Raw genomic sequence first — 27,301 nt, forward strand, 5'->3', positions numbered from 1 at the left:
ACACACACACACACACCTTAGTTTCCATGCCAAGCTGACCACCTCCCACCCACCAACCCCATACACACACACACACACACACCCCTGATGTGCACACACCACCCTACACACACCTTCACTCCTTACACACCCTGCTCTCTGCATACACGCCCCGTGACCACACAGCACTCCCACCCCTGCCACCAGCCCACTCTGGCCTCTGCCCACCCCCTACATGGCCCCTGCATCCACCCCTGCCTTGGGCCACCCACACTGTTTTTAGCATACACAGCGAGTCCTCTCTGATCATCAGTGGCCCACCTGTGAGAAAGGTGGGATTGAAGGGCCAGGGATAAACTTGGCCTCCCCACAGCCCCTTGCAGCTCTGCCAGTGAGGCAGATTCCTGCCCGCAGCCTGGGCCCCAGACCACACACAGCCCAACCCGCCCAGGCTGCAGGTGGTTACTGGGAAACTGTGGGGCTGCCCGTTCCTCACCACCTCCCGGCCCCTCTCTGGGGGCTGAGATAAGCGGCTCAGGGAAGGTGTCTGGGCCCCAGCTGATGACACTGGGCGGGAGAGGGGCCCAGCTGCAAGCCATGGGACTGAGGAGCAGGGATGGAGCAGAATACCCGGGTCCTTGCCCACCCCCCACCCCCGGCACTGCCTTGGTTTCCTTCTTTGTTATCATTTACTGTGCGCCTCCTGTGGGCGGGCCCCAGACAGAGAGCCCTGTGTGCTCCTTCAGTCACACAGAGCCCTTTGGGTGAGGCCCCCCAACTCTGAACGCACCCCAGCTGCCCCGTGACCCTGGACAAGTTCGTTAGCTGCTCTGTGCCTCTTCAACAGCTTTATTGAGAATTAATTCACATCCCATACCATTCGGCCATGTGAAGTGTACAGCAGTTTCTAGCATATTACGTTATTATTATTATTCTTTGGCTGTGCTGTGTGGCATGCAGGATCTTAGTTCCTCCACCAGGGATCGAACCTGTGCCCCCTGCATTGAAAGCACGGAGTCTTAACCACTGCACCGCCAGCAAAGTCCCTTAATTTTTAAAAATTGTGGTAAAATATATATAACATAAAATTGGCCATGTACACCATTCTGAAGTGGGTAATTCAGTGGCATTAATTACATTCACAATATTGTGCTATTTCTAAAACTTTTCCATCACCCTAAACAGAAACTCTGTAACCATTAGGACATAAGTCACCATTCTTCCCTTTCCCCAGCCCCCGGTAACCTCTAATTTACTTTCTGTCTCTGAGTTTTTTTAAATTGAGGTATAAGTGATATAAAATCTGTTTCTGTGAATTTGACTGTTCTAGTATCTCATGTAAATGGAATCGTACATCATTTCTCCTTCTGGGTCTGGCTTATTTCCCTTAGCATAATGTTTTCATCTTTTTTTTTTTTTTTTTTTTTTTGCGGTACGCGGGCCTCTCACTGTTGTGGCCTCTCCCGTTGCGGAGCAACAGGCTCTGGACACGCAGGCTCAGCGGCCATGGCTCACGGGCCCAGCCGCTCCGCGGCATGTGGGATCCTCCCGGACCGGGGCACGAACCCACGTCCCCTGCATCGGCAGGCGGACTCGCAACCACTGCGCCACCAGGGAAGCCCGCATAATGTTTTCACGGTTCATCCGTGTTGTAACAGAGATCAGATTTCACTCCTCTTTATGGCTGAATAATAACCCACTGTATGCATAGACCACATTTTGCTTATTCATTCGTTGATGGACGCTTGGGTTGTTTCCACCTTTTGGTACTGTTTGTCCTCATTTTTACTACTGTTATTTCGTGATTGTTCCCCCACCTGCTCGGTTGAGGTGGCCATGGTGCTGGCCCAGCCCAGCTCCAGGTTCAAGGCAGAGATGGATAGATAGAGAATCCACGGAAACCACGGGAGGCAGGCAGCTTGCACTCCTGCTCCAAGCAGGTAGGAATGAGGTCGAGGAAACATCTGTGGGTTTGGATCTGGTGGGACCGATAAATGTTTACTGGGTGGCTAGGCAGAGGGCCAGGCCCCTCTCAGTATCACTGCCCAGGGCCTGGGCCTGCTTCCTGACCTCACGCCCTTACCTCCCTTGGTCCTGCCCCTCCCATCTGACAGCTCAGCCCCCTCACTACCCTAGGGTTCAGAAGCTCAAGCAGTGGAGAAATAGAGGCACCCACCCAGGGACTCGGCACCTGGCCCAGCCGGGCACTTCACCCTCGTTCTGTGTGGCTTTTCCTCTGGCAGTGTGGTTGGAGGACAGTGTGGTCCAAGGGGCAGTGTGATCCGGGGGGCCTGTGCTGGTTGGGTGGGCAGAATGGAATGTCACCCCTTCCCCCAGCAGGCTCCTGGGGAGCTGGGGGTGAGAGCCAGGAGTAGGGGCCTCCTCAGCGTGGGAACCTGTCCTGGTGGGGTGCTGGTCGGGAGCTCAGGCTGCCTTTCTCCATGTCCTGTTTGCAGCAGGCTCTGGACAAAAGAGGCCTTCAGTGACTCACCTCCATTTCCAGCCTTAGTCATGCACCAGCCCCCCTCCTCCACCTCCCCCCCCAACCTCTGGCCTTGGCATCACAGGGCTGGCCCAGTCAGGGGAGGTGGGTACAGCTGCAGGGCCTGGCTGTCATGGGGATGAGGAGTCCCCTTTCCCATAGCTGAGGGGGTGGTGGAGGGGCGGGCTCAGCCCTGATGGCGCTGCAGGTGCCCCTGAATGCCCTGCCCCCCACTCTGTTGTTCCTCAGGATGAGAGAATGCAGAGGTTGCCTGGATGTGGGGAACCTGTGGGGATAGGGGCCTGAGGGTCTGGTGAGTCTCCTGGCCTGGCCCATGCCAAGTTCCAGCTCTTTACCTGGAAGAAGGAGGGTTCCACCTCCCCTTCCTGGCTAGGTGGCACTGAGTGGGCATTGACCCTTCCAGAAGGCCACAGTCTAAACCCTGAGAGACCCCTTGGAGCCATTAGGGTCACAAATTGGCCCCAAGGGGGACCATAGCCTCTTAAGGATGGCAGGTTTCTCCTCCTGCCCCTGAGTCCATGATTCTCCATTATAGTCACTCTCAAAGTCATAAGGTAGCTTTTTTTTTTTTTTCATAAGGTAGCTTTTTAAACATACAGATGTCCAACCCCCAACCTGTACCTGCTGGATGAGAATCTCTGGGTCATGGGTTTTGCAACCTCCACCAGGTGATTCTGATGCACAGCCGGAGTTGAGAAACCCTGACCCACAAGGCTGCTGCCCTGACATCTGGACAGATGGCTCAGGGCTGGGGCTAGAATATACTTAGTCCCCAGCTGTCTGTCCATCTGCCTCCCCTTTCAGAAAACACTGGCTGCAAGCCTGGCTCTGGGACAAGCACTGAGGTGTGGATATCCCAGCGCTTGGGCTTATTAAGGTCCACTGAAATTACAGTTTAGGTGGGGTGATTTAATTAAAGTAAAAAGTGTTGCTGGTGGTCAGGGAAGGAGAACTCCTATTTGAGGACAAATCAGGAAAGACTTCCTGGAGGAGGTGGTCCTTGAAGGACCCCAGTCTGAGGAAGAGATGGGAGAATGATCCTACAAAGGCTCCTAGAGAGAGTGAGAGGAAGCCCCAGGAATTTAGACTTGATTCCTCAGGTCAGGGTTTGCAGCTGGGCAAGCAGAGTCCTTGGGGCCACAAAGCCTAAAGCCAAACCCAGTATTGGGAGCTTGTTAAAATAAAGGGAGGAAGAGAGGCCCACTGTCTTGTTTCTTTTGGCCCAAACAGTGGTGTTTTGGGGTTTTTTGTTTCAATTTGATTTAATTGCCAACATTGAAAAATCTGGAGGCGTCACATATAAATCCAGATTCGGTTCCCTGGGAACTCTGGGCCTTCATCCACTCCTGGCTGCCTCCGTCCTTCCGAAGGGTGTGGACCCTACAGTTTGTCTGGTTTCCACACGTTCTGTTGTCCCCTGGCTCATAAACCTTTGGTTCTGACCCCTGCTGAGGAAGATCTGAGCAGGGTGTGGCCCTACCAGGATGGGCAGCATCTTGACTGAATTTTGGATTTTGTAGCAGCTACTATTGTGGTCTCCATTTTATGAATGGCGAACATGAGGCTTAGAGCTGTCACAGGGTAGTGCCACCAAGGCCGTGTAACTGGGGAGTGACAGAGCTGGTATTTGACTCCTCGGACCCTGCTCTTTCCTAGGTCCTCAAGCCCAGGGTGGTTGCAGGGAGTTGGGGGAGGGAGGAGGATAGAAGGAGCAGAGGGGTCAGTGTAGTGGCCAAGGGCGAAGGTGCTGGAGCCTGACCTCCAGGGTCTGAAGCCTGCTTCTGCCACTCCCCAGCCATGGAATTCTGGCAAGTTGCTGAAGCATCTCTGCACTTGTTTTCTCGTGTGTTAACACGTGAGTGGGGTCTGGCATGTAGTAGGTACTTTGTAAGCATTTTGTCTTATTAAGAAGGATGGACGCTGTGACCGGAGAGCACATGTGGGCTCAGGGGTTACACGGGGTTGTGACAGTGGCTGGGCAAGGGGGATACCAAGTGTCACAGGAGATCATGCTTTCAGCTGGGCCCCACCAGGGCATCTGGAGATCAGCCCCAGGCTGGCCAAGGCAGGACTGGGCCTGGCATGCTTGGTCTGAGACCCTGGAGCCAGAGTGACCTCTGCTGTCCTCCCTTGTCTTCGGGAAAGCAGAGGTGAGGAGCTTGGGTTGCAGCAGGAAAGATTTAGGTTAGATAGTGAGACTACCCTCTTGATGGTCAGGTTTTCGTGTCAAGGGAAAAGGCTGTTGATGGCAGATTCCAGGCTTGAAGGCTGGAGGCCGTGATGGAGGGGAGTGGCAGAAAGAGTGACCTTTAGCGAGGCCTGAGTCCCAGGCGCCGCCTTGGGCTCTGCTCTGAGGGCCTCCAGACGAGGCTGCTTGACACGGGGGAGGGCAGGCCTGTTACTGGCACCCCTCCCAGGGTGGCCTGGGTGGGACACACCAAGCACAGGCCTTGGGGCCAAAGAGCCTACAGCCAAAGCCGGTATGGGGGCCTGTTACAGGGAGAGGAAGAGCCGCCTGGGAGAGTTTACAGAGGCTTGGGGAGGAGGCCGCACCTCCCTGCTGGGAGGAGGGTGGAGGGAACCTGCAAGCAGGGCCAGCCAGGATGCCCATCCCCTCCCGCCCCCGCAGGCCTGACGGAGGACGAGGACGTGCGCGCCATGCTGCGGGGCTCCCGGCTCTGCAAGATCCGCTCGCGGACATGGCAAAAGGAGCGGCTGTACCGGCTGCAGGAGGACGGCCTGAGCGTGTGGTTCCAGCGGCGCATCCCGCGCGCGCCTTCGCAGCACATCTGTGAGCTGGGGCCCGGGCGGGCGCGGGCAGGCTGGGGACAGTGGAGGCCCGGCCCCAACGCCCTGACCCGGCCGCGCGCGTCCCGTACCTCTCCGCAGTCTTCGTGCAGCACATCGAGGCCGTCCGCGAGGGCCACCAGTCCGAGGGCCTGCGGCGCTTCGGGGGCGCCTTCGAGCCGGCGCGCTGCCTAACCATCGCCTTCAAGGGGCGTCGCAAGAACTTGGACCTGGCGGCGCCCACGGCCGAGGAGGCGCAGCGCTGGGTGCGCGGTCTGGCCAAGCTGCGCGCGCGCCTCGATGCCATGAGCCAGCGCGAGCGCCTCGACCAATATCCTCCCGGGGAAGGCAGCGGACCGCTCGGGGAGGGGGGCCGGCCGTGTGCCGGGAGGACCCTCAGGCCCAGGGGAGGCGTGGCTCCGCCCTTAGGGACCCGCGGTTTGAGATAGAGCCCCTTGTCTTAAGAACCGAGGGTGGTGACGGGGAGCCCGTTCCCGTGGAGGACGTGCGGCTGGGGCACTCAGGGGGTCCACAGGCTGAGGGGAAACCACAGCCCCCAAACCTGGGAGCCCCCAGGGCGGGGGTGGGGGTATGCCATACCTGTCAGTTACCTGTCAGCAGGGGGCTGGGCCCAGCCTGTCTCTAGTATTTCTTGAGCACCCACACCTGGATCCACTTCTATCTGCATCGAGCGGACTCCAACCAGGACAGTAAGATGAGCTTCAAGGAGATCAAGAACCTGCTCCGCATGGTCAACGTGGACATGAACGACATGTACGCCTACGGCCTCTTCAAGGTGGGCATCTGCCACCATTCTGGCCTCTGTTCTCTGCCCTCCCCCAGCCATCTGGGTCATCAGTTCCCTCCCCCTTCCCACCTGCTCTCTGCCTTCCCCCAGCCATCTGAGCCACCAGTTCCCTCCCCCTTCCCACCCGCCAGCTTTTGTGGAGAGTGGCCTCTCTCTGCAGAAAGGCCACATCTGGGCCTAGGTACACTTTCAACCCAGTGAAGCCACTGGGCCAGGATGGGAGTGCTGGCCCAGAGCTCCTTTCCTCACCCTCAGGCAGAGCCCAGGTAGGGAGGATCTCAGGCTCACGGGTACACACAGGAGCGCACCCCCCTCCACTGTGGCATGTGTGGCACCTCCACACGTGACCATGTACACCCCCCATGTGGGAGCACAGACGGGGCCCACGGAGGTGGGCTGTGCATCCGTGGCCCAGTTGGATCACGTGGAGACACCTGTGCGGATGTTGACTGTGACCCCAAAAGACAGAAGGGGCCACGGCACCAGTGCACCTGGGCCCATAGCGCCACGTGAATTCTGTTATGTGTTGCTCACTGCCCCTGGGTGTGAACGTGTGAGGCTGAGAACGGTAGCGTATACACACGGGAGCGGGGATTCTGGCACCGGGGCTCAGCCCTGCCCGGGGCTCAGCCCTGCCCAGGGCTCACAGTTTCTCCTCCCACATCTTGATTCTTGGAGTAGGTCGTGGGGCAGAGGAACAGGCAATGAACGCCAGAGTCCTTTCTTAGAATCCCAGCCTGTGATTTAGCAGCTGTGTGAGTCTGAGTGAGACCCGGAGCCTGGCTAGCTTTCAGTTTCTCCACCTGTGAAACTGCGGACAGTGCCTCCTTCCCAGACGTGGTGGATGACTGGCGTGTCAGCGCAGGCCAACTCTCCCAGGGTGTCCTCCTCCTCTGAATCTCTCCCTCCTGTTCTCCAGGAGTGTGACCGCTCCAACAATGAGTGGCTGGAGGGGCCTGAGATCGAGGAGTTTCTGCGACGGCTGCTGAAACGCCCCGAGCTGGAGGAGATCTTCCATCGGTACTCAGGCGAGGACCGGGTGTTGAGCACCCCCGAGCTGCTGGAGTTCCTGGAGGACCAGGGTGAGGATGACGCCACACTGGCCCACGCCCAGCAGCTCATCCACACCTATGAGCTCAACGAGACAGGTGAGGGGTCTGACAGATGGGGCTGGGGCCAACACGGCCCAGGGCTCGGCATCTGACAGGTCCGGGTTCCCAGCTAAGTGGGCTCTGCTATTACAGGCTGTGGGCACCATTGGGCAGGTTACCTTGCCTCTCTGAGACTCAGCTGCCACATCTGTAAAATGGCATAGTAATGTACCGTCCTCACAGGGTTGGGTTGAAATTAAATGGCATAACTTGGGAGTCCCCTGGTGGCCTACTGGTTAGGATTCCAGCCTTTCACTGCCGTGGCCCGGGTTCAATCCCTGGTCGGGAAACAGATCCCGCAAGCTGCGAGGTGTGGCCAAAAAAAAAAAAAAAAGCGTAACTTACGTGGAGTCCAGTCAGTAGACAGGTGCTCACTATTACTAAGTTGAGTGAGCTTTGAGGCATTTTAGGGCCAGACAAAGGGGTCCCCCGTGATGCTCTCTTCTGCCCATTCCTTCAGCCAAGCAGCACGAGCTGATGACTCTGGATGGCTTCATGATGTACCTGTTGTCGCCTGAGGGGGCTGCCCTGAACCCGGCCCACACGTGTGTGTTCCAGGACATGAACCAGCCCCTGGCCCACTACTTCATCTCCTCCTCCCATAACACCTACCTGACCGACTCTCAGATCGGTGGGCCCAGCAGCACCGAGGCCTATGTTAGGTACCATAGTGGGGGGGATGGTGGGAGTGAACATGTCTGGGAGCCAGTTTGGGGATGGACATGGGGCTCAGCTCCCGCCATGGGCTTCCTGGGGCCTACCTGGGGGCCTGTCCATCGCCCTGCTCTGTGCCACCCATATGACACCTTGCCCATCCATCCATCTGTCCGCAGAGCCTTTGCCCAGGGATGCCGCTGTGTGGAGCTTGACTGCTGGGAGGGGCCAGGAGGGGAGCCGGTCATCTACCATGGCCACACCCTCACCTCCAAGATCCTCTTCCGAGACGTGATCCAGGCAGTGCGTGATCATGCCTTCACGGTGAGCCCTGGGACTCCCACGCCCAGCCCCAGAGCCTTCCCCATGACATCAGCTGGTCTCGGTCCTTCCAGAAGAAACCCCTGGGACTTCCCTGGTGGTCCAGTGGTTAAGATTCTGTGCTTCCACTGTAGGGGGCACGGGTTCGATCCCTGGTCAGGGAACTAAGATCCTGCATGCCGCGTGTGGCACGGCCAAAAAAACCCCAAAACAAAAAACCCCCCGAAACAAAAGAAACCCCTGCCCAGGGACTCACTTTCACCAAGTGCTGCTGGGACAACTGCCCAATGGGGTAGAATAAAGCTGGGTGAGAGGCTCCCTTCTCCCACCCTTATATTTAGTAAATGTATTAAAATCGTAAAATTTCCAGAAGAAAACCTTGTGGGTAGGGAAGGACCTTTTAATCGTGACTCGCAAAGAGAAAAATCGTGAAAGAGAAGCTCAGTGTTGCACCTACATAAAATTGCAACTTCTGTCGAGCTATACAAACCTTACCGTCAGCAAATGATGGGCTGGGACCAAAAGTGTGCAACCTAAACGACATGGTCAGTGTCGTTAACAGATAAAGAACATTTGTAAAAGAAAAACATTCCTGCAGCCACCCTCAGCTCCCCAGACACTCCACCCCTTCCCCGAGGCCCCAGATCTGACCTCTGCCCCTCCACGTGCACACTGACCCCAGTGTGTCCCACATCCACGCACTCGGTCTCCCCCAGAGTGGGTTCTGCAGAGCCCTGCCTTTGCCTGCCTGGCCTGAAAGGGGTTGGGGGCCGGGCATAGCAGGGGTCCTGGTGGGGGAGGGGTGAGTGACTGAGCTGCTGACCCTCCCTCCCACAGCTGTCTCCGTACCCCGTCATCCTGTCCCTCGAGAACCACTGTGGGCTGGAGCAGCAGGCTGCCATGGCCCGTCACCTCCACACCATCCTGGGGGACATGCTGGTGACGCAGCTGCTGGACTCCCAGAACCCTGAAGAGCTGCCGTCCCCAGAGGTGATGCTCCCGGACCCCCAGCCTGGGTGGGGGGAGGGTCTGGCTCCGAGGTCCACATCCACCTCCCTTGTTCAGGCCCCCTCCCCTCTCTCTGTCTTAACCTTCCTCCGCTTCTCCGTTCATCTGACATCTGCCACCCTGTGGTCTTGCCACTTGTCTGCCTTCCATTTTGACTAGACACACCCCACCCTGTCACCTGGCATCGAAGGCCCTCTACGACCTGGCCCTGACCTCCCCGCTCTGCCTTCTGCCCACGGAGTCCTGCAGGCTCGGCCATTCCCATCTCAAAGGCCTTGGTTGACACTGTCTCTTCCATCTGAAGCTCCCTTCCTAGCCATCTGTGCTCGCCAAGCGCCACCTGCTTAGAGCTCTAGCTCAGCGTAAAGGGCCTCTTCCTGTGGCCTTAACAACTTCCTCAGCTCTCTGGCCAGAAGTGGTCCTTCCTCCTTTCCTCCCAACCCCCAGAGCATTTCATCTGCCCCTTCAGGACACTCATCCTTTTGGGGCTCTTTGAGAAAACTCTCCTCCTCCTTCCAATCCCAAATTATGCAAGGAATGTAGGTTCACCTTTGTGTGTGATTTTTTTGTCGGTATGAAAATAACATACATATGGTAAAAGAAAAAATGGAGCCGCAGAAAAGCATACACAATGGAACACGGATTTTCCTCCACTCACGCTCCCCCCGTCCTATTTCTGGAGAAGTGAGCATCTTCAGCAGTGTCTTGTGTATCCTTCCAGAACTTTCCCCCGCATATATATAGCTATGTACACAGCTATCTTCTCTTTCAAATGGTGCACGAAGATCACGTGAACACGTATTCTACATGCGCTTCTTTCACGAGATCTTTTTTGAAGAGAGCACCGTCTCTTTCAACCCTGAGCCGCCTCATTCATTTTACTGGCTGCTGTGTAGGATGCTGATGCTTAGAGGGACCCCATTAGCCAGTCCCCTGTGGATGGGGCTGTTTCCCTCATAGGTTTCTTCCTATTAGAAACATCACTCATCTGTGTCTCCTTCGCTGCTCGCCACCCTGGGCCAGCCCCTCCCTCACACAGTGGTGGCTGAGTGATAGACTGACCGGCCGACACAGGGGCAAAAGGGCTTAATTTTTCCGTGTTGGTCTCTACAGCAGCTGAAAGGCCGGGTCCTGGTGAAGGGGAAGAGGCTGCCAGCTGCTCGGAATGAGGACGGTCGAATTCTGTCAGACCGGGAGGAGGACAACGAAGACGAGGACGAAGAAGAGGAGGCGGGGGCCCCAGAGCAGAGGCGGCGGGTGAGTGGGCCTGGCTGGGCCAGCCCGGGCTGGGCAGGGGCTTGAGGCCACTGTGGAGCTTGGGGGCAGGTGGCAGAGGGAAGGAAGGTGGGAGGACCAGGGGTCTGGAGTGGGCAGACCCCCGCTGAGGCTCGTCTCCCAGGCCAAGCAGATCTCCCCGGAGCTGTCGGCCCTGGCCGTGTACTGCTGTGCCAGCCGCCTGCGGACCCTGCGCCCTGCCCCAGCCCCGCCCCAGCCCTGCCAGGTCAGCTCCCTCAGCGAGCGCAAGGCCAAGAAGCTCATCCGAGAGGCAGGTAGGAGCCGGGACGTCGGGCCTCTGGGGGACCTGCAGGCTGCTGGTGGGTGGTAGATGCTGAAGTTGATCTGGAAAGGAGTGCGAAAGGGCTTCGGGGGCAGTGAAAAGAGGGGCTCAGGGAATGAGTGCCCAGCACACGCCCGGCACCCGGCCAGGCGTACGTAGAGGGAAAAGGGCACAGGAAGGGGAGGCTGCTGTCTGCCTTCACCAGCTCACAGCCTAGTGGTGGGGCCAGACACAGATGGATAATTACGGTGCCGGGTGATCAGTCGGGCAGGACAGGCACGACGGAGCCTGGGGAAGCCCAGCAGGAGGGGGTGAGACCAGAGAAGGGTTCCCGAGCAAGTGGTGGCTGAGAAGACACCTGACTGAAGGATGAGGCGGAAGCAGCCAGGTGAAGAGGGGGAGGGGACTTCAGACAGGAGGAGCAGGTTGGCCCAAGGCCTGGAGGCTTGAGGTACAGGAAGGGTTCCTGGAACCAGAGGCGTGGCTGGAGGAGGGCTTGTGGGATGAGCCATGAAAGACAGGGGATGCCAGCCTGGGGCCAAGTGCTCCACCCACCAAGTTGGGAACGTGGGGACTTGGGGTGGGAGGCAGTGTCAGGCGGCGGGAGCGGGGGGCGGTCCCTGCCCCTCTCTGGACTTCAGCAGCCTCCTTGTGAGGACCCCCGTCCCCTCATCAGAGAGAACAAGGAGTCGGGGCGGGGGAGCTGGGGATGGGAGTTCAGCCTCTGTTCCCAGCTTGTCTCTGGAGGTGGGGGAGGGGAGGGGACAGGCCCTGGCACCCGGTGAGCCACAGCCCAGGGGCTGTCACAGTCCTGCCCCAACTCTCGCTCAGGGAACAGCTTCATCAGGCACAATGCCTGCCAACTGACCCGTGTCTACCCACTGGGGCTGCGGATGAACTCCGCCAACTACAACCCCCAGGAGATGTGGAACTCGGGCTGTCAGCTGGGTGAGTGGGAGCGCCGGGGAGAGGGGGTGGGCAGGGGGCCACGGCGGCCCCAGCGGTGATGAGGCCGCACAGCTTTCCAGAAGGTGGAGAAATGAGTCCTATAGATGCCAGTGATTAAAAGACTGATCAACAAGGAAGGTGGGGAAACACAAAGCAGGCTCGTTTGTGTAAACGAGCCAGTGCACAATCTCAAAACTTTTCATGCAGGTGGAAATTAAAAACCTCCACTCCCACGTGCCTCATACACACACACACACACACACACACGCACAGCCCGGCAGTCCCCACTAAGTCATCGCTGACGAGCGTGTGTTCTGGAGGGAGGCTGAGCAGAGCCGAAGGAGAGGAGCCTGGTCCCCTTGGGGGCAGGGAGGGAAACATGGGGCTTCCTTGGATCCTGCCTCTGGCCCGGCCCCAGCCCCACCCTCCGGCTCCAGCTGTGGAGGCTGCCGTGAAACCCCCCAGCCATGGTAGGGGTGGGATATCACTATCCAGGCAGTGGGACCCTGGGCCCTCTCTAGAGAGAGCTGAGTCCTCGCCCCATGAGGTGTGTCCGGTGGGGAGGGCAGTGAGACTCTTGAAACTGAGCAGTGAAGAGAGGGCCGCTGAGAGCCCCTGCCCTGCCCCCGCTGTGTCCACAGTGGCCCTGAACTTCCAGACGCCAGGTTATGAGATGGACCTCAATGCCGGGCGCTTCCTTATCAATGGGCAGTGCGGCTATGTCCTGAAACCTGCCTGTCTGCGGCAGCCTGACACAACCTTTGACCCTGAGTGTCCTGGACCCCCCAGAACGACTTTCACCATCCAGGTCAGCAGCCTGGACCACACCCTGCCTGGGGTCCCTGTCTGCGGGGTGCCAGCCTGAGGATAGCAGAGGCCTGGGGACAGCTCGCAGGAGGGCGGTCTGCCTCCAGGTCCTGAGCGGGAGGGCCAGGCTGCAGCTCCCCTCGCTCCCGCGCAGGTGCTGACCGCGCAGCAGCTGCCCAAGCTGAATGCCGAGAAGCCAAACTCCATCGTGGACCCGCTGGTGCGCATTGAGATCCACGGGGTGCCCGCAGACTGTGCTTGCAAGGAGACCAACTACGTGCTCAACAATGGTGGGGGCCCTGCTGGGGCGAGCTGGGGGCAGATAGCGGGGAGCGGGGCAGGTGCAGGGCGGGCTCTTGACGGTCAGGCCTGCGCCCTAGGCTTCAACCCCCGCTGGGGACAGACCCTGCAGTTCCAGCTGCGGGCTCCGGAGCTGGTGCTGGTCCGGTTCGTGGTAGAAGATTATGACGCCACGTCCCCCAATGACTTTGTGGGCCAGTTTACACTGCCTCTCAGCAGCCTGAAGCAAGGTTGGTGGGGTTGACGGTGGTGGAAAGAGAAGGGGGGCCGGGCCTCCAAGACCCTGTTCACCCGGGCTGCCCACTCCCTCCGAGAGCCTGGCCCCGCAGGGCGGTGGGCAGAGAAGCTGACACCGGGCTACCCTCCCGGCAGGATACCGCCACATCCACCTGCTTTCCAAGGACGGGGCCTCACTGTCACCAGCCACCCTCTTTGTCCACATCTGCATCCAGCGCTCCTGACGGCACAGCTGAGCCACCCTGGGTTCTGCAGGTGCCAGTCTGCATCCGTCAGCGGAGGCCCTCTCCTCCTCTGGAGAGGAGGGGTGACGGAGGGCCAGCCCTCCAGCCTCCCACTTAGCCTGCCCGCCAGGCTCTGTTCTCAACTGGGTGCTGAGGGCCGCCTCAGCCCCTCCTGAAGAACAGGCAGTTGATCTTTTCCCTGGGCTGTGAGATGCCCCCAGCTCCTCAGGTGCTCAGCCCACCTGGTCGTCGTGGCTTCTGAAGAGCCAGGCCCGTTGCTGCCAGGAGACTTGGGGAGCAGGACATGTAAGCCCTCAGCCACTCTCTGCCCCGTCCCAGCCTCCTTCCCACAAGGAGCCCAGCCACCCCCTTGCCCCCTCCCCAGGCGTTAGCCACCCCGTAAGGCCCTCCTTCCCCCTCCAGGCTTTCTGGGCTCCTCCCTCCAGCTCTGGAACCTGAGCGCCACTCCCTTGTTAAAGCAAGCAGGGAGAGGGAGGCTCAGCCCTGGGTAAACCTAGGAGGAGATTTTTAACTTGTCTTAGAAGAGCCCTGGAGAGGACAGCAGAACAAAATAAAGAAGCAAGTTTACTTTACCACTGCCACGCCCTGAGCACCTCTGAGGCCACACCCACAGGCCTATGAGGAGGGACGGGGCAGAGGGAGCGTCCCCTGGGCCTCTTGCTGCATCTGGGCTCCCCTGTCTAAGACAGCCAGGGGTGCTGGAGGAGCTGCCGCAGCTCAAAATAGCCCTGACCCTTCCTCTTGGCTCAGAGCTGCTGCCAGCATCACAAGACTGTGAGGACAGCAGTTCACAAAGCCACCCCCACAGCATGTACACCAGGGGCCTTGGACGGGGAGCGGGGCAGGTAGGTGGGCTTCTGCCAGAGCAGGATTGTTGTGGCCCTCAAGGGGGCGGGGACAGGCCTCTGAGGGACTCCAGACAGAGTCCCCCTTTCCAGGCTCAGCTGGGTTCGAGGCCCCTGTCTGCTCAGTAGACGAATCCCAGAGACCTGGAACTCTCCTTCCACCAGCCAACCAGCCTTCTAGACAAAGGCCTGGAAAGCAGCGGGCCGCCCCAGGCCCCCCTAGAGATGCTGGGAGAGGTGCCCAGACACCAGAAGGCAGAATCCAGAGGAGACCTATCAGAAAGGTGACTTTCTGGGATTAAATGTGGAGCCCTGGCATCTGGGGTTCCCTCAGGCAACAGCACCAACCCTGAACAAGGGCTGAGCTTGACGGCAGTTCCCGGAGGGTGGGCTGGGGCAGGGGCTGGGTTGGGCTGGGGCTGGAAGCTGCTCCCATAGAACCCAGGGCTGGGCTGTCTCCACCTTCCTGCCTGATGCAGGAAGTGACAGCCTCACCCTGCTCTCGGTTTACACCAAGAGGGGCATTTGGTTCTGAGGAATTAGTGTGTCTGAAAGAAGACAATCAGACTCTGAAGGGGCCCAGATGCCCCCCTGTCCAGGAACCGTGAAGGAATGGGCTGGGCGGCCTTGGTACACAACACTCACGGCTGTCAGGAGAGGCAGGCGGCCAAACTGCAGCCCCACGGTTGGGGGCACGGTGAGGCCAGGTCCAGTGTTGGCATATGAAGGGCAACTGAGAGCTGTGCGGTCCCCGCAGGGCCTGGGCTGGGGCTCCTGTCAGGTGAACCCGGGCGCCCCGGCTGAGCCCCCCGTCCTGCTTCTCGTCTCTGGCGTGGTGCAGCAGAGGAAGGGTTTACTGCTAGGAGAAGAGCCCGAAGGCTGGGAAGATGGCCTTCAAAGGGCGAGAGTCTTTAAGGCAAAAAAGCTGACAGGAACTGATTATGGGAGCTGGGGGCAAAGAAGAAACACAGCTCGTAATTCTGGAGACCCTGGGTGGAGACCACCCACAGGGCTGTGTTCTCCCAGCCCAAACCTAAGACGGGAGCGAAGGCCCGCAGGCCCGCTGTCAGGAGCTGGAGTCAGCTGGTCTGGGGCTGGGGAGAGACGTAGGGTGGGGGTCTAGGAGGACTGGGAAAAGGCCTCACGGATGATCCCAGGGGCAGATCCTGTGTCCTCTCAGGGTGCCGCTCAGGGCCCAGGTTCCCTGGGAAGGGGCTCGGAAGCACCAGCCATGGGGGGAATGGATGAAAAGGTCCAGAGGAAGAGAAGAGGGGGTGGGCGGGGGGACACACACGACACACAGGAAGTCTAGATGCGGTTTCTCAGGCCCTTCCTGGGAACCTTTCTGGTTCAGTGGGACCTGCCGGCCTGCAGCATTAAAAGCACCCCCAGTGTCTCAACAGAACCACCCGGCCCCTGGCCTGCAAGGGGAGGTGTGACATCTGGACAAGGGGGAGGGGCGGTGCCTGCGCCCTCCGTCAGAGGAGCCACGCTGACCCAGACCGAGGGTGCTGGCGCTGAGCCTGGTTGCTCCTCTTACACAGAGGAACCTGAGTCAGTACCGGCTCCTTGCTGGCGGGTGGGAGAGGTTAGGGGCAAAGAGCCAAGCTGGCCCTGAAAGGGCAGCCTTGTCAAAGGAAGGTGTTCAGAAGTTGCCCGGTGCTGTGGTCACGAGGGCCTTCCCTGCAGAGCGAGAGGGCTCCAGCCCAGGCCGGGGGCTGCATCGGTTCCACGGCCACCTGCTGACCAGAGGAATACAGGAGGGCGGGAGGGTTTTGTTCAGCTGCTTCCTTTATTAGAAACAAGTGAGATGTACCAAGCAGAACAGCAATGCATTTGGCATTTCTCCCCCCACCCCGGAAATGGATGCCCCTCCCACAGCCTGGAGAAAAGCCAAGACAGAAAGGTGAAGCTTCCCACTTCCCTGTTCCCCGATGTGGCACCCTGCCGGCCGGCAGTCAATATTTTTGCACTGAATTGAGTGAAATTTCCCCCACGGCGTCCCTAGGGACGGTCTGTTTGCAGGCCTGCCGTCACCTTGCAGTAGTAAACCACAGCCCCAGCTCTCCTCTGGTTCTGGGGCAGGCGGGCCAGGCCTCAGGAAGGCTGCCCCTGGGTGAGGAGGCACCGGCCAGAAATACGCTCCTGCCCCACACCCCACCCCGGCCTGCCACCACCCTCTCCCTGGCTGTAGCTCTGTGAAGCTATCCAGGCCTTTGGGCCATCTTTGGACAAAGAATTCAAGACACCCACCCTGGGTTTCAGCAAGTATGTGACGGCAGTTAGAAGGGAGCTGCAGCAAGGCCTGAAATTTTCCATAAACCGAGGTGTTGAAGTGGCTTGGTGTGGGCCGGCCTTCAAACCAGATGTCCGCATCTTCGGAAGTGGGCACGCGTGGGGGAAACGAGCCCTATGTAGTTGACCTCAGTCCAGAGCTGAGGCCTCCTTTCTCCCCAGCTCTCTCCTTACAGAGTGAGGAGGCCGTGGGAATGTGCCACAGGGTCAGGGGTCAAATGCAGAGTCAATCCAAAGGCAGGAGTGAACATCTGGCACATGGAGTCCGAGAGCCCAGCGCTGGAGGCAGAGGTTAAGGGCCACACCCGGGAAGCCCACCAAGAGGAGCTGCCCAAGGCAGGTCCCCACGGATGAGTATGGAGGCCCCGGGCCTTTCCCTCGTTGGGTTCAAGCCAGCCACGGGTCCACCATCCTGCAAGGCCCCAAACCCCAAGCACTGGTTCTCTCTGAGCTCTCTGACCTGAAGTCCTGGAACGAGTCGCGTGAAGAACCCAGGGGCTGTTTGGGCAAAAAGGAGACTAACAGCAACCACCGAGCCGACTCCCGCAGACCTGGGCGGCAGCGGCGCTGAAGGCGGCAGGGTCCCTACCAGGAGACAACGGCAGAGTCCAAGGAGCAGTCGCAGGGTTTTGGAGGGAGACACTGGGGCCTCTCCAGGAAATCTGTTTCTTCCAGAACAGGCACGGGCCTCACAGTTTCCATTCCGTGACTTCAGTCACCAAGGCAAAGCTCACTCCCGGCGCTGTCGTGCACCTCAAATTTCAGAGGCAGCTCGGGCTGGGACCTGGCCCCGAGCTGACCAAGCCTGTGACAGGGAGCTTTTCCAAGTTCCAGGTCCTGCCCAAGGTAGGAGAGTTGGGCACTCTGTTCTTTGACATCCTTAGAAGCCTGCACAGGGCGGGCTGCTCTGGGCCTTGGGGTGTGTCCGATGGCTGTGGGGCGAGCCCTGCCTCTCCGACTCCCACCGTCCGTGGAATGCAGTGCACACCTTGCTAAGAACAGCAGCTTCTTTGGTCTGGGCATCTCGGAGTCAAGGAGTCAAAGGTCAGCCATGATCAGTGCCTGCAGTTTGCAGCACGGGGACGACAAGGAGAAGGGAGGCCCCTAGAGGCCTCTGATGAAAAGCCAATCAGTGGAGTTGCTGGCTCCAGCAGCCATCTGCGGGAAGCTGGCAGCACCCCTGCGTGTGCAGGGGCAGAACAGCCCCATCCCAGGCACACGATTCCCTCCAGCTCTGGGGACCCTGCAGAATCAGCCTCTGGCATAGCTCACCAACACCCACAGCCTGCAACACGGCCCTACAGGCCTGCGAGCTAAGGCTTCCTCCCCTCTACAAGTAGCTGAGAGGTGAAAGCAGCCAGGTGGAAGCACCCCACCCCACACCATTTACCTCCTCCTAGAGCAAAACTTACATACAAGCCTGGACATGGGTTGCTGCCGACAGTTCACAGCCCGATCCTCCCCAAGCCACTGGGCTGAGCACAACTGAGGGATGCCTACACGACAGCCGTGCGACCAGAAGCTCCATTATTCCGGGGGCCACCAGCAGCATCAGCAACCATCACCACCACCACAAAAATCCACAAAACACCATCAGTGAAAATCAGACTCAGACAACGACAACAGGAAATCATTTCTGTCGCCAAGTCCAGATCAGCGTCTAGCCACCACTCCTTGCCGCTACTCGCAGGCTGTGTGTCTCGGAAAGGAGCATGAGAGATGGCTAATGGGTTGGAAGGCACAGGCCAAGGGCTGGTGGCTGGAGGTCTGGGTATCGTCGGCCCCACGCCATCCTTGCCCAACCACCCTGGGGGCATCAGGGTCCTCCTGGCTCTTTGCTCTAAGATGAGCTAAGCAGGATTTGCACTGATGTGGTCTCCACAACGATCCAGATGCTACAAGGAGGTCAAAGGTCCCCTTCAAACTGCCAATCACCCCAGGCAGTGGAAAAACATCATCTCACAGGGGACTGATCCCCGTAACATACGGTTGGCAACAGCTGGCTAATGAGCCCTGATTTAAAACTCAGTTGGCAGGATGACTTCCTACAGGGAGCAGGCCAAGAGGATTGCAAGAGGGACTTGATTCATGAAACCCGCTTCCACAGCTCATCCCCGCTGCCCAGGTTCAGGATGCAGAAAAGGCGCGGCCCCTGCAGGAAAAGCTCCGAGTTGAGTCAGCCCCAGCCAGGACTCCACCTGCCGTTCTAAGAGAGCCGAGCTCTCCCCAAAGCTTGCACAGCCCTTCCACCCCAGCCCGCCTTCTCGAAGCCAGTATTCCAGCTGATTCAGAGGGGAACTGGATAATATTCCCCACATCCTCTTTCTCCTGCTCCCCCAAGAAAAGTCAATGCCTGCTTTCAGAAGGAAACAATTCACTGTACCAACGTGTTTGTCTGGCACTGGCCTGAGATTCTAATTTTGAGGAATGATCTGGATTCAGTTTTTCATTAGAGACCAAACATCCTTGTACATTTGGAACATGAAAGATATTTAAAATATTTATATATATATATATAATATATATATACTTTTATTATTCACCCGTTAATTCCATAATATGCCAATCACGAGCTAGTTTTCAGCAGTTACATTCCCTTGACCATGGCTGCATAATGATGTGATTAATTGGAAAACAGGGAGACCAGAGACACGGCCAGAGGTGACATCACGCAGCCTACGCCATTGCAATACAATCATCAAGTTCAGTGGCGGTTTGTAAAACCAGTTCAGTTCTGGTCCCTTTGCCAGGGATTCTCACGTTTGTGAAAACTGGACCAACAAGTGGTGGGGCTCCATTTCCTGGTTTGAATTCTCAGTGGCTTTATCCAGAATCTCACTGGCAACTGGTTACTGTAACACCAGCCCAACCTAGGAGAGCCAAGGGGGGAGAGGCAGAGTTGAGGTGACAGCTGTCCAAAGCCTCTCCCACTCCCCCGCCCAGTCCTGCAGTCCCAATGACTGGTGGAGCCCGCAGAGCGCCACCGTGCTCAGTGAGCAGGCTCACAGCGAGCCCGGGGCTCTCACCCAACCTCCTCTGATGCTTTATACACCAGATCTTTTAATGAAAGCAGCTGCGGCAGCCTGAGGACTACTGGGCACAAGGGTGCCCTCACCTGTCAGTCATCCCGTAAACGCCAGCTACCCCCATGGCCCTGAGCCACCTTTTGGAGCTGGCGGGGGAGGGAGGGCCACACTGGGATAAGGGCAGCAGCCCAGCAGAGGAAAACCCCCTCAGGGCCTCAGACTCTCCCTTCCTGCCTGACTGGGGGCACGCGACTCGCACAGTGTCCTGAGACGGTCCTGAAGCCCTGCCCCCAGTTGGATGCGGCAGCTCACCGGGTGGGAGGAGAGGCTGGAGACTACCTTCCTGCTTCTGCGCGGCTCTAGGGCCCATGCCCTCCGCCACCCTCACATCAGCTGCTGAAAGGAGAATACAGACCCTCCTAGTCTGGTCACCAGAGGGAGGGACTTTTCAAGGGTCCAGACTGATGCTGGATCCCAGACCCGAGGTCCTGGTTCCGTTGGAGACGCCAATTCCCTGACCCACACAGGCCCAGCCGTGGGCCTGACTGCGAGGGAGCTCGGTGGGAGGCGGCACCTAGCGCGTACGTACCTTCTCTGCCCCCATGCTGGGGCACTTCCAATTGTAAAGGTAATACTGTAGGTTGCCGTCCCCTATGCCAAACTTGAGCTTCTCCAGGAAGGTTTTGTTCTCCATGAGATCCAGTGCATTGAATACGTCAAACCCTTTCTGCATGGCAGCAGGGAGAGACAAGAACAGGTGAAACAGGTGAAAGCTACCTCACCTTCCTGCCCTTTTCTATCATATCAAAACCATCCACAGGCGGCCAGGGGAGCAATCTTCCTTCAGAAGCTCCTGCTGCTTCCATGTTACATCCAGACTGCGGCCAGCACCCCGCTCCCTGGGGGTGGTTCTTATGATGGTCTGAGCACCCTGCCCGGCCTCTCCTCGGCGTGCGCCTCAGTACACACTTGTGTACTCAGTGTCCAGGCCACCGCTCCCACTGTTCCTTGTTACACTTCCCTGAAACACTCTCGTAATTTCCACAGCCCTCTCTGGAGACCAAGCCCTGAACCTTTTCCTCTGAAAAGCTGACTCCCATGAGCCACTGGGCATTTGCACTGCTCCCTCACTCCCTGACATTCCAACTCTGAGGCCTCTGTGCACCGAGGGATTTTACGACATTTGATACGCTGCTTTGAGGCTGCAACAGACACTTCCTAAATCTCACCAGCTTGATCAGAAGCTCTCCCAGGGCAGCGACTGGCCTGTCATTGTTCAGCTGGCGCACAGTGGGCTGGGCCAGGCGCAGGCAGAACCCATGGGGCAGGACTGCCTGGAGACCTCTCCAGTGTAAGAGAAGCCCGGGCCCCTCCCCCCATGCTCTACTGTCAGCCGCTCCAATGACTCACCGCAACAGACACCGATCTCCCCATTCCCACCCTGGGGAGGTCGTAAGGAGAACACCTCTACTCCCCGAGCAGGCCTGGCTATTCAGGCTCCTTGGCAGTGCCTACCGTGAGAACAAAACTCACTGAAATAAATCAGAAGGAGTTCAATGCCTTCACTTAGTGTGGGCGCTCCTTGCTCCCTCCTAGTTTTGAGCTGCTGGCTGAAAAGTGCTAGGCTGGTGGAGCACGAGGGGGAGGAGGCCTCAAAGCTCCCAGCCTGTGGGCAGCTACCTGCGAGCCGTGCTCACCACCGCCCCACGGCCCCTTCCCTCTGATCTGCTGCTTACCATTTTGGCGAGAACGAGGGCGTCGCTCATGAGGTCTAGAAGAGGGGTCTGGGTGTGAACGTTGTAGAAAGAATAAGCAGCCTTTAGACTCTTGTGGGTCGGGTGATTCATGATGGTGGACGGAAGTGTATAAAAGCTCAGGAAATCGGTCACCTCACCGTTTGCATTCTGAAGGGCAGAAAATAGGAAGAAGGCAGTGTCACATGGGCACAGGGTTCCTGCAACCTGGGAATAAAATGTTTTCTACTGCACTCCACCACCCTCAGGCAGCTCTGCCGCTCTAGATGAATGGGTGGAAACTGAAACAGGATATGCACGGAGGAGAAAACACATGGCCGGGGGAACTTGAGGACAGAACTGGAAGGAAAATCCAGGGGGGGCTATGGGCTGAACCTGCCATGATCCTTCCCCGCCTGTGGTGCCAGGGCCTTCTCACAGCTCCCAGGACCCAGCACACCTGGCCGGCACCAGACCAAGCGGGGACAGGCAGGGAGTTGAAGGCTCACCTGACCGAGAGGGGCTCAGCTCTCTCTACTGGGAGTCACCAGTGGGGGTGGGGGAGGGGGAGAGGAAGGGCTCATCTTAGCCAACGCAAGCTACAACTTCCTGTCTTTAGTGGGGACCAAGCACGGATGGTCAAGGAAGTCTAGGGTGCCAACACTCCCATCAATCGCTCTTCAGTCACCGAGGCTGGGGACTCCAGCCACTTAGGGAGGACGCCTCCCCGCCAACGGGGCAGAGGCCCAGAACACCCCTCCCCACTCACCTCCACCACAAAAGTGTCGATGATATTCTCCTGGGGGTAGAACCAGTGTTCCACCTCCTCTTGGCTCATGACTGGTGTGAGGTGAAACTGCTTCAGGTACTGGGTGAGGAGCTTGTGCACTACTGCAATGTCCTTTTTTTCCATTGGTCGCAGCCCAGCTGTCTTGGGAGTCTGGAAGAAAGAACCAGAGAGCATCAGGTGTGCTGACCATGAGCACCTTGGCTCCCTCTCAAGTCCTACATGAACCAAAAACCTCACACTGTCTCCCTTCCTACCCCGACCCTGAGTCTATCCACCCAGGCCCTCGAGAGAGACTCCTCAGTTATCCCAGGCAGCTCCCTCTCACCCACTGTCCACATCCACTCCGGCACAAGTCCTGCCCCTGCAGTGTCTTTGGCCCTTTCCCTCGTGGTTAAGGCTGCCATCCTTGACTAAGGCTGCGTCAATCTCTTATCCACATGGCCCAGGCCGGCTTCCTAAGAAAACACAGCCCGTCACACCCCTCCCTGTTCCAAACTCCCTAACACAGAACACAAGACCTTCCACCCTCGGGACCAGTGGCTGTTCTGGCTGTGATCTTCTGTCTCTCTAGCCCAGTGGCTCTCAGCAGGAGCAATTTTGTCCCCAGGGGACATCTGACAATATTCAGAGACATTTTTGGTTGTCACAACTAGAGGGAGGGGTGCGATGGCATCTAGTGGGTAGAAGCCAGGGATGCTGCTAAACATCCTACAACGCACAGGACGGTCTCCGTGATGAAGAATTACCCAACCCAGGGACTTCCCTGGTGGCGCAGTGGTTAAGAATCCGCCTACCAATGCAGGGGACACGGGTTCGAGCCCTGGTGCGGGAAGATCCCACATGCTGCAAAGCAGCTGAGCCCGTGCGCCACGACTACCGAGCCTGCGCTCTGGAGCCCGTGAGCCACAACTACTGAAGCCCACACACCTAGAGCCCGTGCGCCACAACAAGAGAAGCCACCGCAATGAGAAGCCTGCGCACCGCAATGAAGAGTAGCCCCTGCTCGCTGCAACTAAAGAAAGCCCGCATGCAGCAACGAAAACCCAATGCAGCCAAAAATAAATAAATAAATTTATTTATTTATTAAAAAAAAAAAGAATTACCCAACCCAAAATGTCAATGGTGCCATGGTGGAGGAACCCTGACCACCCCATGGATGTGCTGGGGTAGGCCCAGCCCGGTGCTACTCCTGGGCCTCAGTAAAGCCTTTATTGGCCCCTCTCCTCCGAGCCTCACAACCTTTTCCCACTGAACTGCAGCTCATCTCTTCCTACACTGCTCACTCTCCTATAGACTTAGAGCACTTCACAGACAGCCTCCCAGCCACAGGCACCATGGAAGCCCGGGCCTGGTAGAGCCTACACTGGATGCCCGCCTTGCCTATCCACTTGGACACCACTACCCCAGTACTGCCCCTGGCAGGACACTGCTGCAAGTAAAATTCAGAAGAAAAGCACAGAACTCCCAGGATTTAATCTCATGCCAGAATCCCACCCCACAGCTGCTTCTCCTTAGAAAATGCTTCAGTGGAATGAACCCATGTGATGCTCTGGAGTAAATACTGGGGCTGAGGGAACATTCCCAAAGGCTTAATACACAAAGGTGGGGTCAGCCGAGTCTGAAATCAGGGTAGAGTTAGTTTATATACCTCAGTCACTGCCTGACACAACTGCTTCCTAATGCAGGAATTGCTGCTTCTTCTTTTTTTTTAAATTTTATATCAGAGTATAGTTGATTAACAATGTTGTGTTAGTTTCAGGTGTACAGGAATTGCTGTTGTTTTTTTTTTTAACATCTTTATTGGGGACAGGAATTGCTTTTAAAACTGCAGTTCCGGGCTTCCCTGGTGGTGCAGTGGTTGAGAGTCCGCCTGCCAATGCAGGGGACATGGGTTCGTGCCCCGGTCCGGGAAGATCCCACATGCCGCGGAGCGGCTAGGCACGTGAGCCATGGCCGCTGAGCCTGAGCGTCCGGAGCCTGTGCTCCACAACGGGAGAGGCCACAACAGTGAGAGGCCCGCATACCGCAAAAAAACCAAAAAAAACCCTGCAGTTCCAGGGGAATTCCCTGGTGGCACAGTGGTTAAGAATCCGCCTGCCAATGCAGGGGACATGAGTTCGAGCCCTGGTCCGGAAAGATCCCACATGCCACGGAGCAACTAAGCCCGTGCACCACAACTACTGAGCCCTGGCACCACAACTACTGAAGCCTGTGCACCTAGAGCCCGTGCTCCGCAACAGGAGAAGCCACTGCAATGAGAAGCCCGCGCACTGCAACGAACAGTAGCCCCAGCTGGCCACAACTAAAGAAAGCCTGAGCACAGCAACAAAGACCCAAAGCAGCCAAAAATAAATAAGTAAATAAATAAATTTAAAACTGCAGTTCCAGGACCTCTAGCTGCCATAATTCCTTGCTAATCCTGATGTCTCTAGGGAACACTTAGTGACCTTGTTTCTACATGGTAGCTCCCCAAATGACACCTCAAATCCTGGACTGAAAAAGCAGCCATGCTGGGGTTCTCACCCACAGGCGGGGAGATCCAAAGACATTCTTCCAGCTGCTACACCTTAAGAACACTCTCCAGTGGCCCAAGGGGACACTCATCATGGCTCCCTAAGCTGGTTTCCTGGGCAGTGCCTAACTATGCTGCAGCGGGCTCTCAAAGCAGGGCACTAATGACCCCAATCCAGGGGTGGATCAGCCCAATCCCAGGGCGATTAATCCAGTTTGGTGGCTGATGAGTCCAGGCGGGCAGCCCTCTGATCAGCAGGCATCCAATAACTGTGCTGACACTGCCCGGAAGAGCTCTGAGGGAAGAGAAGGGATTTTAAGATCCATTAGGCTCCTGAAGACAGGCACAACAGGAGAACAAGGAGCGTCTGTCTCACTGGCAAACTAGGCAAACCGAGGCCCAGAGGAGAAAACCAGCTCACTGCAGGCTGCCTAGTCCTTCGGCGGCAAAATCTGGGCGGGAGGATTGGGACTGGAAATCTGGGCTCCCCTCACAACCTCAAGCCACCTCTCCTCCACCTGACTCGGCAGAGGGAGCAGCAGATGCTCTGTGGCTCATTTCCGCTGGGTCCTGGGATGTGCTGCGTACCAGTGAGTGGATTCCTCTCTCCATTATGCTTCACTTAGGCTAAAATTACACGGAATAGGTGTTCTCTGAGTCTGCCAACAGATGGCAGAGAAACTAGCCCAGGTGTAGGCTCAGGAGAACAGAGGAAGTCCAACTAAAATAAAAACCTTGCTACAGATAACAGAACGACAGGATGGAAAGGCTAGGAACCCGGAAACTACGGGTTGAGTTGCTTTTCTGGTAAGAGCCCCCTCCACCCCCCCCCAGGCCCCGCTCCTTTCCTGCTGAGGGCGAGGCTCTCCTTGGCCTCCCTCCTGCCCCTGCCCAGGGCCCCGAAGCACCACTGGCCTCTGGAAGTCGGTAGAGCTTCATGGTGCGTTGCATGGTCATATTTCTGCTCAAGTGGGAGAACTTCACTTCAATCAGCTTCCGTGGGTTTAGGGACCGATGCCAGTACCTGTGGGGACACAATGTCCTGTCCTCAGAGGACTATGGCAAGTCTCATTAAAAGGACAACGGCGGAACTTCCCTGGTGGCACAGTGGTTAAGACTCCGCGCTCCCAATGCAGGGGGCCTGGGTTTGATCCCTGGTCAGGGAACTAGATCCCACATGCACGCCGCAACTAACAGTGCGCATGCCGCAACTAAGGAGCCCACGTGCTGCAACTAAGAACCAGCACAACCAAATAAATAAATATTAAAAAAAAAAAAGGACAATTGCACAGGGATCTCAAGATGGCCGGCAGGTGGCGTAAGAGACCCGTCGGGCCCCACTTAAGCCAGTGGCGTCGCCCCAGATCGCCAACCTCCCCACAGTGAGTGCAGAGTGGCCACAGCGCTTCCTATATTTTCTTTGTCAAGTTCACAAGCCACTCCTCTGTAACAGTATTTGTCTGGGAACAGCGATCACCACTCCTGGAATCAAGTCAATGGAAAAGACTTCTAGTTCTCTGAATGTTTAGCCTCTGCCTCCTCCTTTCCAGCATTTGTCTGGTGTTTTCACTTTTGAAGTTCTTAAGGCAGAGTATTCAATTGTTTCAAAGAACTTTCGAAGGCAGAGGTTGTGCTTGGTGCACACAGGGATCAGACATGCTCTTTCGGCCCACATAATATTCAAAACAAAATTGAGCCAACCATTTAAAACTTTAGGACATTTACCATAAAAATCCAGATTTGGCCTCATTCTTAAAAACGAGAACAAAACCCCAGCAGACTGACCCCCACCATTTCCAAATGGAAGGAATCGGGGGGACCTAAGAAAGCCTAACCCCTTTGGGCAGGGCACGCTCTGTGCACACTGCTGTTCCTACAGCCTCCCACCCGGCTCCTGTGGGGACCACCGCCCACCTCATCAGACACCAGAGCAGGAGACGCTCTAGGGCACACGCGGAGGGGCAGAACTGTGACTCACAGTGACACAAGCTCCTCAAACTAGAGCAGGCATGTCGCCGTTTCTAGGACCTTGCAAAGAAGAGATTTTTTTACCTGCAGGTGCCAACAGGCTTTGGTAATACGACCCCGGCAGTGTAAACAGCTTGGAAGATGCCCTCCAGGTGCACCCGCCGGGTTATCTCACGGATCAGGACTGGAGCCACCCTCTTGGAACGCAGCTTCTTGTGGACACACAAGAAGTTGATCTCTACCATCTTCTTCTCTCTGAAGAGGAAGGAAAAAACCCAGGGACAAGGCTTTTAACAGGCAAGGTAATCCTGTCCAGCACATGGAGCACCCTGCAGAGACCGGGGCCCTCAGCACAGGCTTGTGTTCTGCCTCTGCCTGCACTCAGCAGTCGGGACTCGGACGCCCTCCCACTGCCCTGCTCTGCTGCACCAGGCTAGGGGCCCACTCTCTAAGGACTCTGCCTCCAAAGGTAAGTGGGACTCAAGCAAACTCCTTTATTTAAGGCACCACAGCATCTCCCTGGTGAAGCCCCAATAGTAGGCTGGCGGGGTCCCACCTTTAGCCGTCAGGAACCCCACAGAGTAAGTCAAGGGTTATTCTAGGATTGCAGGGGTTCTGACTCCCCCAAGAACCCACAGCCTCTAAGCCCAGAAGGCTGTGGTAGATGGTTCTGACATTTCCAGGGAAAGCGAAGAGCAGAGCTTGAAGGCCCCGTGACCGTGTGGTGGTGAGTCACACCCGCCACTTCTGAAGCGGCGGCTTGAGTGTGTCAATCCGTGAGTGGCACAAATGCAAATGCTGAACTGCTGGTCAGGGAGTGCACCGG

At 57.4% G+C, this 27,301-nt stretch overlaps 2 protein-coding genes across 6 annotated transcripts in view; one reads left to right on the forward strand and one right to left on the reverse strand.

Moving 5' to 3' along the window:
• The window catches only part of PLCD3 (phospholipase C delta 3), a 28,094-nt gene extending 5,020 nt beyond the window's left edge, over positions 1 to 23,074 (forward strand). For 3 of the 5 annotated variants that reach the window (XM_004285957.3, XM_049702297.1, XM_033416902.2), the window contains 14 exons: positions 5,112 to 5,273; positions 5,372 to 5,600; positions 5,936 to 6,065; positions 6,997 to 7,225; positions 7,689 to 7,890; positions 8,062 to 8,206; positions 9,041 to 9,193; positions 10,325 to 10,468; positions 10,611 to 10,761; positions 11,601 to 11,717; positions 12,359 to 12,525; positions 12,679 to 12,814; positions 12,905 to 13,054; positions 13,197 to 23,074. In XM_004285957.3, the coding sequence (XP_004286005.1) occupies positions 5,112 to 5,273; positions 5,372 to 5,600; positions 5,936 to 6,065; positions 6,997 to 7,225; positions 7,689 to 7,890; positions 8,062 to 8,206; positions 9,041 to 9,193; positions 10,325 to 10,468; positions 10,611 to 10,761; positions 11,601 to 11,717; positions 12,359 to 12,525; positions 12,679 to 12,814; positions 12,905 to 13,054; positions 13,197 to 13,285 (2,204 nt within the window). In that variant the 3' untranslated portion in view covers positions 13,286 to 23,074. Of the gene's footprint in view, positions 1 to 5,111; positions 5,274 to 5,371; positions 5,601 to 5,935; positions 6,066 to 6,996; positions 7,226 to 7,688; positions 7,891 to 8,061; positions 8,207 to 9,040; positions 9,194 to 10,324; positions 10,469 to 10,610; positions 10,762 to 11,600; positions 11,718 to 12,358; positions 12,526 to 12,678; positions 12,815 to 12,904; positions 13,055 to 13,196 lie in introns of those variants that run through there. The other 2 variants (XM_033416901.2, XR_007473581.1) reach the window with 2 other exon arrangements.
• Positions 18,938 to 27,301, reverse strand: part of NMT1 (N-myristoyltransferase 1) — a 30,239-nt gene continuing 21,875 nt past the window's right edge. The window contains exons 7-12 of the mRNA XM_004285958.2: positions 26,560 to 26,730; positions 25,423 to 25,531; positions 21,975 to 22,145; positions 21,209 to 21,376; positions 20,062 to 20,199; positions 18,938 to 19,316 (exon numbers count right to left, since the gene is read on the reverse strand). Of these exons, the coding sequence (XP_004286006.1) occupies positions 19,296 to 19,316; positions 20,062 to 20,199; positions 21,209 to 21,376; positions 21,975 to 22,145; positions 25,423 to 25,531; positions 26,560 to 26,730 (778 nt within the window). The 3' untranslated portion in view covers positions 18,938 to 19,295. The remainder of the gene's footprint in view (positions 19,317 to 20,061; positions 20,200 to 21,208; positions 21,377 to 21,974; positions 22,146 to 25,422; positions 25,532 to 26,559; positions 26,731 to 27,301) is intronic.

The sequence above is a fragment of the Orcinus orca genome, chromosome 19, assembly GCF_937001465.1.
Source record: "Orcinus orca chromosome 19, mOrcOrc1.1, whole genome shotgun sequence".
In the NCBI taxonomy this organism is placed as follows: domain Eukaryota; kingdom Metazoa; phylum Chordata; class Mammalia; order Artiodactyla; family Delphinidae; genus Orcinus; species Orcinus orca.